The sequence below is a fragment of the Helicoverpa armigera genome, chromosome 22 (genome assembly GCF_030705265.1).
Source record: "Helicoverpa armigera isolate CAAS_96S chromosome 22, ASM3070526v1, whole genome shotgun sequence".
In the NCBI taxonomy this organism is placed as follows: domain Eukaryota; kingdom Metazoa; phylum Arthropoda; class Insecta; order Lepidoptera; family Noctuidae; genus Helicoverpa; species Helicoverpa armigera.
In genome coordinates this window covers 1,173,451-1,186,268 of record NC_087141.1, presented here as the reverse complement: position 1 = coordinate 1,186,268, position 12,818 = coordinate 1,173,451, and the positions used below count along the sequence as shown (strand labels likewise).

General features: G+C 36.0%; 1 protein-coding gene across 1 annotated transcript in view; it reads right to left on the bottom strand.

The window, feature by feature from the left end:
• Positions 1-12,818, bottom strand: part of LOC110371739 (nucleoporin 88) — an 84,132-nt gene that overhangs the window by 28,909 nt on the left and 42,405 nt on the right. Inside the window, exon 2 of the mRNA XM_064040515.1 lies at positions 973-1,142. Coding sequence (XP_063896585.1) covers positions 973-1,142 — 170 coding nt within the window. The remainder of the gene's footprint in view (positions 1-972; positions 1,143-12,818) is intronic.

Here is a 12,818-nt window from a genome sequence, read left to right as displayed (position 1 = left end):
CTCCCGTCTGGATGGTGGATGCGGGCAAATCTTCGAATTAATTTTACTGCCGAAATATGCAAATTTGGAGATATAGCCGCCTAATAACATGTACAAAAGAGTGGTGACTCCGAGCGCGAAACACTTAGACTATATTGTGGTGTGCTGCGCGGTAGCTTTGTGCCTAATCTGAGCCAGCCTTTGAGAGGTTGGACTAAATATACTTTTAGATAATCATTATTTTGTCAAACAAGTAATAAATACCTACTGAAACTGTTTCATGATTAGGCGTTTCTTCAACTTCCTATGTATTTTTTTAATGTATGCCATTTACACTTAGATATGAACTAACTAAAATGGTTAATCTCTTTCCAGCGATTGTTTACTTCCGAACCTTACCTAATTTTGGCTATCCCATCTTCTTCAAAGCTTAGCCCCATCTACAAGTTGTCACCTAAACAATAATCTATGCCTTAATCGTTACCTCAGGCTAACATTATAGCCGCTTCGAGGAGCTTAATAGGTTACAAAATTTACCGTGATAGTAGAAAATACACGATGCTTACGTGCCAGCTTTCTCGGGAACTTATCAGGCTTTATTAGATTTCAGGTGCATAGTTTCTTCACTAGACGCGGTTAAGCCTTCATTTTATAGTTGAAATTTGTTGCACTACATTGGCCTTTTGTTTAAAACTTTGCTGGCCACAGATTTATTAATTATATTAAACGCTGTTAGGGGTGGGGTTTTATTTATTTTGTCGACAAAGGCTTTACACGTTAGCAAGATTGCTTTGGTGTTTCATTTTAGAGATATTATTCTCATATCTCAAATATAGATCTTAAGATATCCGATTTATTTTGTGCCAGAATTCGCAAAATTACGTCGAAATATGACTGCTTCTTATATAAAAAATTAAAGTATATTATGTGAAAGTAACTCAAAAGCGATAGGACTTCAAAATAATTTAAAAAAGTCCATAAAGTACTACTTACTTGCACAAAACCGACTGGTTGCCGGAATCAAAGAGTCCTGCTCTTCCCCATCTTGAAGGCAGTTCAGCAATGGTCACTCCTCGAGACCCCCACACGCAGATGCGACTGCCACAGCTGCTGGTCATGATGCGCTCCACGTGGAACGATGGTGGCACCAGGAATAGAAGTTTCTGGAAAGAACATAAAAGATCGAAATTAAATACCGTGACAATGTGATGTAAATAGTACGATATATATTTTCAAAGGCTGTTATACTCCATTCAAAATAACATTAGAAATTTAAGTAAACCTTTTTTACTGTTTGTTCAATCGATTTTGACTTCTATTCCGTAGACAAAAGAACGGAATTGAAAGCAAAATAATGGTTACAATACCAAGTATTTACTGCAGCCGCCATTAATCATACTACTAACGCAATAGAAGTCAAAATCGGTTGAACAAACAGTAAAAAAGATTTACTTAAATTTCTAATGTTATTTTGAATGGAGTATAGGTGTATTTGAGAAATCCATGAGACCTAACCTAATCTGAAGGCTGTAACATAAGTAAAATACCACATGTAAGTTTCATGTCACCTGCATTATCTTCTTATTTACACGGGGAGTGGTGCAATATTAATAAGGGACTCGATTATTTGTAAACAGTCAAACAAATCTGCCAAAAACTGGCAGATTTTGTTTTGTAAGATGACAATAGTTTCACAAAAAATTCAAAAGTCTGTTTACCAGACCACCGCATACATAACCAAGATAGTTTCGCTATGTACATTGCAGCGCTAAAACCCATCAACTGCCAAGAAGGAGCGCTAAGACTCGATCCCGATTCTATTTCACACTCCGCGATCAAGGCAACTTTTTCAATTTCCTTTAGAAATAAGCGCTGTGCGGACCGCGGGCGGCCGTCAAACGATAAATGATTATAACTATGACGTCAGGGAAACGAGCCAAGGCGCCGGTGTAATGAGAAATAAGGCGAAAAAATCCGACGAAGCCAGGAAGCCGGCAACGCTTCCTACTTTATTTTTTGTTCCTTTTATTGATTAAAAAACTTTCCTAATCATATTTCTCCTTCGTCTCGGGAGATAGTTAGGTTATCGGCGCTGTTGTGGATTCTCATGTTGATTGCTTTTGTTTTTTGACATACATTTTTTGGTATAGCAATTTTCATTGATGTTTTATTTTTAGTTAATTTTGGCTTATTAATATTCCATCAGTACCCATGGCAAGAAAATTGGCAATGTTTCTTTCCTACATCACATTCATTCTACAACTATCTCCCACTTGAAAAGCTGTTCCAAATATCTTGCAAAAGAATAACTTTCTGTAACCTGTAGTGCACTTCCAACAAAATGGCAAATCCCTTATCTTTATGTGTAACAACACAAAAATCTCTAATACAATTTAAACAAAACAAACCTAAATCAATGCACAGCGAAGCGCGCCATCCAAACCAGATATTAATAGTCTAATCGCGATACTAACTATTGCACTGTTTCCAGTACATTAAACGTTACACAAACTTGCCAAGCACAGCCCCTGTTTCAAACTGTTCAATGTACTATAATGGTCTATTAATATTCGGCTGGTCAAAGGATTGTCATTGAATTTGAATCTTTGTTGTCAAGTTGATGAAGCGTGGTTTCTGTTGCTCTGTGAAATGGTTCTCACACATATAATTTAATGATGTTCATAATCACGAATAAGAAGATTAAAACAGACCAAACAAAGTTTTGAATGCTGAAATTGACGAATATCTCGAAAATAAGTCATCAACGTAGATAGACAATGCAATGTGCATTTGACAATAACCGTTAACATGATCGACTCCGGAAAAGTAATATAAAACCATAAAACAAAGAATGGTACATTCAAAGACTACCCACAGGAATATATCTAAAACGAAACACAATAGATAGAGGTTCACCCTCTTCGGCTATTATTTAAAACATTGAAAAACCCAAACGGCCACAGTGCATTAGCGGGTGATTATCGAAAAGAATCAAAGTGGGTTAACCCTACCGAACGGAACCCGGAACGTTTTGACCCACGCGGTAACATTAAGTTGGGGTCTAAGAGACAGCGGGGAGGATTTTCCAGAAAATATATTGAACAAAAATCATGCCAATTAACACAAAACTGCTACGTTTGTTGTTCAATCAAACATGCATTATTAAATGTCTAATTTACACGAAAATAATGAAAGGTTTCGAAATGACATAATTGGGCAGAACAGGTTATACCAAAACCTTTGATTTTAGTTTCTTACTAATCAATTTCCATTACCACCACCAATAAATAATAGTCTAAAAACTAGAAAACACGCTTGTCATGTATTGTCTTCAGAACCCAGAGCTTGGGCAAAATTTCATCTTAATCGAACACCGAGAAGTGGGTCAAATTAAGATTCCAATTTTTTTTTACATACATTGTTATAAGTTAATATACGCTTGTTAAAAAGAAACAGTTCTTCCCCAAAAACTGCAACACATCTCAACCCTTCACTACTTCCAACACTTTTTTCACTCTTACCCCATCTTTCAATAGCGCCCCACAGTGTGACCAACTCACACGCTGCGGTCACAGCGGGGTGGGCATAAATTCAGCCGACGAAAACCTCCGACAGTCCCGAAGCGTAGCCTACGCGACGCGATAATGGCTTCGAATTTCACGCCTAAAATATGGCTGTATAGTACTTTTTTTTTTTGGGAAAAAGAAATGATTTTTTTAAGGGTTAATTTTTTGGGATATAGGAATCCTGTGAATAAAATGATGATGATATTGATTAAACTTATTGTAAAGGGGATGATGTAATAGGAAAAGCTCATGAGTATTTTCCTTGGTTTCCTTACTCAGCTTTACAATCTTAATTTTAACATCCATATAAACGAAACCTTAACACTGAAAAATACATTACACATATGCAAATTCATAAACAAAAGCACAATAAAAATAAGAGCCGGGGATTACTGTGGTTACGTATTAAAATTCCTGATAGGTACACACATAGCTGAGCCTCGAACAATTAAGCGAAGGTGGGTGTCTAAGGGGACCGGGAGGGCAGGGTTATTCGCCATATTTAATAAAATAATAATATTATGAAAAAAAATTAAATTATTCATCCCGCGTAGGTCCGTGTATCGCGATCGGTGTCCCAGCCAGATATGTATAAATTTTTTTTTCGCCATTCCGTTTTACGTGACCGAGGAGGCTCGCAAAGATTGCCAGTGCGGTGCATGTTTTCAAATAATTGTTTGTATTTTTTCATTTTAATTCTTCCACGGGTGGAATTTTAATGATGCGTTTGTATAAAAGATTGGACGATGCTAAGCGTTTATATAAAATTTTCGCAGCAGGATTAAAAAGGAAAATCGCCTTTGGATTAAGAGCGGCGGTCAGTTTTTATAGGTACGAGATTCGTGTTTTTAGTTTATGTTTTTTCGCTTTATTTTGTGTGAACGATTTATGTAGAATATGAAAAATGCTTGTGGCACAAAGTTATTCATATTATTTTAACGTGTAGCATGTAGGGTCGACATTGTTTATACCTTACGTTTTACAATGGACTTTCAACCAGTATGAAGGTATCATATTATATCCCGATATGAAGATACCATCAACCAATGTACGTAGTTTGTCAGATAACACTAATGTCATCGATATAAGGGCATTCTCAAAAGTTCTAAGGATCTAAAAGAATCATAACTATGGCGACCAAAAATCAAAACGGCACGGAATATGATAATAATATTGTACAGTAAAAGCAACTCTCAATATTAGCTTGGTAAATACAACTCGATCCGAAAAAACATTGTCATTTCAAAAATCTACGAAAACTACATCCTTAAAAAAATAAATAAGTTGCAACTAAACTTTACACATAAACCGATCTAAGTGCAGCTACTTATTATGAATTAAATACTGTAAGCCGACACGTTATTAAAGTTGGTACCCCTACTCGACGAGAGATGGCGCTGGCAGTCGAATAACTTGTGCTTAGGGAATTTTAGTACGAAGTTACTGTATCGTACTGAAAATACGAATTTTAGTTTTGGAGATGATATTTGAAATAATTTGGAATGTTTGAAATAGTTTTTTTGGTTTCGATGATAAGTGAAATTGTCGTAGGTAGGCTACGTAGACTACGAATGCTACGCCGTAGCAACAGAAGAAATGCTACGAAACTTTTCTTGTGTTAAACAATGTAACTGATTAATAGATCCTCAGATTTTTTCTGGCTAATATTTTACTGAAAAAAACTAATAAAGATATACCAAGGAGGCATTGGCTTGTTGACTTGGCCGTCAGGCCAATCAAAACTTTCAATTACATCGCATATGACAAAAGCGCCAGAATCAAGTATCAAAGAAATAAAGCATAAAGAAAACGTTGAATCTAAATCTAATTAAAATAATAAGACATATCAAAGGAAGAATAAGACTTGCTAAAAACCACATGTACATCTGTGTGTGTATCATACATTCCACATTCATTAGCCCATGCAATTCAAAGTTTACTTCTTTAAATATTTCGTCAATCGATACCTCATTCCCCTCTAATTAAATACAAGAAAAACTTATCCTTTGTGAACATTTCCTACTAACTAAAGACCCTTGACATTAAACTAACGGGACTATGCTTTAAGTAACTTTGTATCTTAAGTTTTTCAATCCTCATTAGACTACTGAAAGCAAGGCTTTGGAGAGTTACGGAGAAAAAGCTGCGCAGATAGATTTAATTAGAACCTTAGTAAGTACAAGATCTTAACCGCCATTGGTAGGTTATTAAAGAAAATATGTCATTTAATTGCTTCTTTAAACTTTCTTTCAATAGTAAAAAGGTGTTAATAGAGAGACATGTCTTGAAGAAAACTTACATAAGAAGATAAATATGATTCATTCATTCATTTACCATGACTTAAAGGCTTTCATTTCTTTGAAGGGCGATCTACATGTCCTAATTATGCTCTACATGAAGTGCAAAATTTCCGTGTACATTATTAACATACATATCGACCTAAATTACCTGACTTTTCACCACTTCAAGGGCGCTAAAACACCCATCAATACAAAAACCCTGACCAAACCCGAAAACTCTCAAAAAAAACCTAACAAAAGAAAGTCGCATACACCATTAGCGGCTCTTCCAAAACTTCTAAGGTCCACCTGTTCTAAAAACACCAGGGTACGACATCGAACCGCGAATAGTTAGAAAACTCGACACATAAATCAGCCAACTCCTGCTCAACGTACTCTCTTCAGGACCATTAGCATTTTTTATGCATAGGAATCGATCCGGAGACCGGCTAATGCCTCCCACGATACATTAATATCTTAGTTTTTATGACTCTTCTGCAACAATTCGTCTCGTATCGTGGTGTATAACCACCTTCACAATCACACACAAACTTCAACTCTATTCTCCAGACTTAAGGAGGAAGGTTCCTTGGCGATGTGGTAGCGGGATGTGGATTTGCTCGCGGATTAAGCCGCGTTTACAGTTTAGCTCAAAAGTTATGCTATATTTGTGAAGTGTACAAATATTTGGGCTAAGATTGGATTAAGGTGTGTGTGAGACGGTGATTTTGAAATGTGAAACTATGGTGATTATGAGTTATAGAAAAAATCATCAAGCTATTCATCGAAAGATTTATAAACAGTTATTGCAATGTGTGAATGAATTAGATATAAAGGAGAGCCAGGGCTCAAAGAGATTGATTCAACTGTCATAGATACTTTATACGATCCTTTTTGCCACATTTATACGATCTTACTTCGTTACATTGTTACTTGAAGTTGCAGATTACGGATATGAAAACGGGATTCAAAACCTTTACTCAAAGTTGGTCTTTTGGGTGCCATAGAATAAAAATCAAGTTCTCAAGCCCATGAACACACCTTTATTCAAATCGGAGTTGATAATAGGTGGATCTGGTGATTTCCTTAGCGCGGCCATTTTTCTTTCACGGCCACTTTGAGATTAAAAGTTTGGAAAATGAAACGTTCGGTGCTACTTCGCTATTTTTAACGTATCGGGGCATCGGCGGAGTTTCAAAACTTTTGCACAGTAAATGTGTTTTTTTCTTTTAGAAGAAGAATTTTTGAATTTTATATTTTGAATTTGGGTGTTGATATCTGTGATTACCAAGTTTGCAATACCAGAGTAGCTCAATCAATAAGTTTTACAGTTAGGTATTTCTTCCAATGAATTTTGTGCTTTTCGGTAGGATTTCCTCTTTCACGGTTTAAAATATTCAATTCTTCTTCTGGTACCACGTATATTATTAATCGCGGTTATCGTTACAGCAGATTAAGATGTGATTCTAATTATATTTTTAAGCACGGACAAAAGTATTATAATTTTGCTTTTCTTCAAAAGACCACAACTACCTTCATTTCTACATCATCCTCTTTCCATAACCCCGATCATTCGCTTCTAAAGCAAAAATATGAGCGATATTATGTTAATACACAATACAGCACGTTCTTCCCTGGCAGCAAGCCAGCTACGTTATCGGTAGCGTCCTCTGAATATTATGACCAATACTTTAGCTTGGATTAAAAACTTATTTAGCTATTCTAATGGTAAATGTTTGGTAATTTTTGCAGTTTTTGAGGATTGTTTTGAGGATTTCGGGGTTTTGGAAAAGGACTTAGGACTATGAGAAGAACCTACAAGAATTAAACGATTTTTGGAGTAATAAATTGCATTGCAGGTAAGCATCTGGTATCTTATAACATAGACACGTTTATATTAAGTTTAGTAGAGAAACTAAAGTTGATGAAATGACGTTTGCTGAATCATTTGTTTCCACACACATGGATAATAATCGATTACCAAGTTTTAAAAACATAATGCATCTATTAATTCCCCTGAATGGCTTAACGTAATTTAAAGTTAACCAAGCATTCTCGACAAGCTTTGGCTAAAAAGTCCTACACTCTAAGCCGAAACATTTTTATCTCCCTCCCATACATGAGGTATCAAATTATCTCATCATAGAGCTAATGCGACGGTATCTAAGTAGCGCACGACCCACCCAATATCCTGGCACGAAGCCATCTTGTACCAACCTTTACGTAAAGCTGATGTACTGTTTTTACAATTTTTGTATCGTAATGCCTGAAGTTTTTTTAGGTGGATTAATTGGGATGAGGTAGATAGAGGTCTCATTTTGGTAGAAGAGGATACTGTTGTGATAGTTATGTAATTATTTTGGAAAGATGAGGAAAATTACCGATATTCAGGTAGGTATAAGGAAAGCTTTATAAACGTGGATCGACAGTTATTTTCGTGCCTCCAATTTCACATGGAGGAGGACAATTTTCTGCGAATTAACCTTGATGCTGGAAAAGCCAACCAATTTGGATTCGGAAAGAGCTTAAGACATGCAAAACAAAAGGCCATTAACTCCCAAACAATACAGGACAAACAAAATTTTCCGCCAACTTGAACATGGGATATTATTTTTAATATCAAAAAAATAAACGTTGAACGGTTTGCGAAATCGTTTCGGCCATCTTTCCATTACCGCAAATTACCGGGTGAGGCCAGGGCTAAATAACGTCACGTATTTAATTACGAGCTCCGCGGAGCCTCAAAAGTGACGCTTTTGAATTGAAAGCTAGAGTTTGGGACACATAGTGAGGGAGCTCTGGTAACTGGGCAGGTTCGAAGTTTACAAAGGTCCTTCTTAATACCTACCAATTTGGGCACAGACTCAGGTAAACATTAGTAATATGTTTTGTGGAATAGTAGCTACATTTTGATAGTCTTTTGCAGTTTCAATTGCTCCGATTGGTGAGTCTGACTTATTGAAATAACGGCTATTATTACTATTTAAATAGATAACGATCAAGACAATCATGAGATAGAGTAACAAGAATGGAGGATCTCATTTTGCCAAAAATATGTGCTGTATATTAAAAAAATATATGTAAAAGCTAAGAAAACACCTAGAAACCTGTAGAAAGATGTAGAACAAGCTACACAATCTCTTCATCCGTGTATCCCAACAGCCGGAGGTCAATCCAGTCGGCCACTCTAATGTTTACTGATAAAAAGAAAACCAATTTGCGTTCCCACCCCCAACCGCCCCTGCCACAAAGGAGCGCTATCTAGCGATAAATTATCGAAATTATTGCATTAAAAATTCCATCTAGTAAGTCAAAGCGAGCCATTATGGCCGCTCCGTGCCACGTCTAAAAGTAAAACGACGTAACTGCATTGTTCTTCGTACATTTTGCGACTATTCAGTTCCGTGTATGTAATTTTTCTTGGTAAACGTTATGGGAAACCGTTTTTCTCTCGGAGACGAGATACTTTGATATATTTAGGTTGTTCGGCTACAGTTTTTTGTTTTAGGATTTTAATGAATGTTTAATGAATTTGTCTGGTTTCCCCTTAAAGTGAGTGGTATTGGTTGTTTGTCTGTTTAATAATATACAGGGTGTTTGGCGCATGGACCGACACAATTTTTTGGGGGATTCGTGAGGCCATGTACTAGTTTTCACTCATAGACCCAATGTCCTATATGTCACTGTATTCGAGATACGATTTTTTTTGTTTGTTTTTAAAAATTACCGGAACTATCACCTTTAAAACGCTATAACTTTTCAGTCTGTTGTCGAATTTACACCAAATCACTTTCATTGCGTTCTCTGATGTATTATTATTCCAAATAAAACATAAATTCATAGCACTAGATGGAAAAAAAATACTTGTTGAGCTTCCAAAGTCTTAAAAATGAAAAAACGTATGAAAAATGTCAAATTCAAAATTAATTATAAAAAAAAGTAAAAGCTTTTATGAACTTCATTTAATAAAAAAAAAATGCCTACTTAATACCCTTTCCAACGATATGCCACATGGGTGTGAAATCATTAATAATGTCGTCACAAACCTAAAGGTACACATTAACCAGTGCCAGGGTAATGAAAACACAAAAATGTTTTAAAATGTTTTAATTAAATTTAAGTTATAAATTATGTTCAAAATGACTGCCTCTGTTGCGAATGCATGCACGGCATCTTTTTCTAATTTCTACAGTCGTCGTCCTCAGTCGCATTTCTGCTTTCATAATTTCAAAGGCGCAATTTATTCTTTCGATTAAAATTTCTCTTGTGGGTACTTCAGTCGCATACACAATTTCTTTGCACGGCCCCAGACATAAAAATCCAAGGGCGTCAGGTCTGGTGAACGTGCAGGCCAAGGAATTGGGCCGCCTCTTCCGATCCATGAATTTGGAAAACAGTTGTCCAAATGTTCTCGCACGTCTCGCTGGTAATGTGCTGGACAGCCATCATTTTGGAAAATAATTGGTTCTCCATCTAATACTGGTAATACCAATTCAGGTAAATCTTCGAGTAAAAATTCAAATAATTTTCTCCGGTCAGGCGCTCTGGTAAGAAATGTGGACCGATCAGGTGTCTTCCAATAACCCCGCCCAAACGTTTACACTAAACTTAGTTTGAAAGGAACTTTGTCTTTTCTTGCGGGGATTTTGTCTTTTGCGCCCAATGGTGAAGGTTGTGGAGATTCACAATTCCCTCGTGATTAAAATTGGATTCATCAGTCCACAAAATTCTTTTAAAAATTTGTATCATCTACGTCCGTATGCATCATAAATCGGCAAAAATCGAGCCGTCTCCTGTGATCATCATCTATGAGACCTAGAACAATCCATTAAAGACTGGTAAAAATTCACTTTTGAATGGCAAAACTAACATAAATTTAAAAGATAAAATTAGAAAAATAAAAGTTACTAGGTATTTATTTGAAAAACGAACCAGTAAAGCTACAAGGATATTTGTAAACGTTTAAAATAAGTGTATGGTTAAAACCATTTTAAAATACAAGTTTTTTGGGTGCAAAATTTCAGCACAATAAGGTCGAAGATAACTGGTTCAAAATTTAGTTTTACGATTTCGCCTGATAAAATAAATAAAGTACTTAACGTACCTTGAACAGAAGTGTAGTGATACGCATGCTTTCCATTTTCCCGAAGAACTGACCAAACTTTCCAAACCGACAAGTGAAGTCTTTCAGCTACAACTCGAATACTTGTCGTTGGATCCTCATCAAAAGCTTGCAAAATGCTTTCATCAATTACAACATTATGTTGCCTCACATTAACGCGAGGCTCTTGAAATTTATGTTTCCAGTCTCCCTCAGACGTCGATAGGTTGTAGCAAACGTCTCGTGGTGTGGTATACGCCGGTTAGGATAACGCTGCTGGTAAATTCTACGCGCTTCACGAGCGTTACAATTAGCGCTGCCATATGCCAACAACATGTCAGCATACTCTTCGTTGCTGAAGTTAGGCATTGTAACAAGCACGGTGAATACACCAACAGTTTAACAGAAAAGTTCAACAAACAAAACTTAACAAAAACAAACTTTAACAAAAAACAACGAAATAGGAAAACGTGAAATACACGGACACTTCCGATAGCAGAGATAGTCAAATCTCGACTAAACAAGGATCACATAACAAACTCCAACCCAATGATAGACAAAGACAAGAGATATTTTTCATGCGTAAGAAAGAGACAGGCAGTTTACCTGCCAATTACCTGCTTACCATTGTTCTATCAAACGGGTTCGTTGTTAGAGACGTTAGAGTGCGTGTTCGTTCCTGCTCTGATTTTGACGACATTATTAATGATTTCACACCCATGTGGCATATCGTTGGAAAGGGTATTAAGTAGGCAATTTTTTTTTATTAAACGAAGTTCATAAAAGCTTTTACTTTTTTTTATAATTAATTTTGAATTTGACATTTTTCATACGTTTTTTCATTTTTAAGAGTTTGGAAGCTCAACAAGTATTTTTTTTCCATCTAGTGCTATGAATTTATGTTTTATTTGGAATAATAATACATCAGAGAACGCAATGAAAGTGATTTGGTGTAAATTCGACAACAGACTGAAAAGTTATAGCGTTTTAAAGGTGATAGTTCCGGTAATTTTTAAAAACAAACAAAAAAAATCGTATCTCGAATACAGTGACATATAGGACATTGGGTCTATGAGTGAAAACTAGTACATGGCCTCACGAATCCCCCAAAAATTTTTGTCGGTCCATGCGCCAAACACCCTGTATAGGAGGGTAAACAGTGATGTCTCTTTATTCATCATGCTTCGTTTTTTCCAATTAGCTTACTCAACTTATTCTATTACTTTAAAAATATCAATCAAATTACTCTACTCATAATTTACTGTATCTACAACAAAAATGAGACCTTAAGATATTCCAGAACTTTTGATACAAAATCGTACTACACCGAACAAAAATAAGACGTAAAGTACGTATATTCCAGAAGTTTCTATACCGATGCATACACGTACAAGCGGGAGGTGCAGCCAATTTCCTGCAACGGCTCATTCCAGCTAATTTTCATATTAACGAACGTGTCTAGCCTGTCCCGAACGATACGAGTCGCTTGTAATAAGCTATTGTTTATTAATGTTGCTAGTTTTCTTGTGGAGTATTAGGTATTGTGTTTAGTGAGTGTTTGAATTTGATATTTGAGTAGTTTAATTGATTAGGGAAACGGAGGGACTTTTGGAAATGGAGCCAATGTAGGGAGGTGTTTTTGAGTCATCAAATTCATTAGCAGCTTTGTAATTATATGTAATCAGGAAGCATGAAACAGTGTTTCTGCATAGTGATAATACGACCAGATTTCTTCACGGATTCACAGATCTGAATTTGAAAGGTAAGCTTAACTTTTATTGGATTATTCAGCAATACTTTTTGTCCATATTAGCTATCACATGACACCAAAGGACCAATCGTTAACACGATAGCCACTACTTCTATGACATAGCTACTTCCACCTTCTCACCT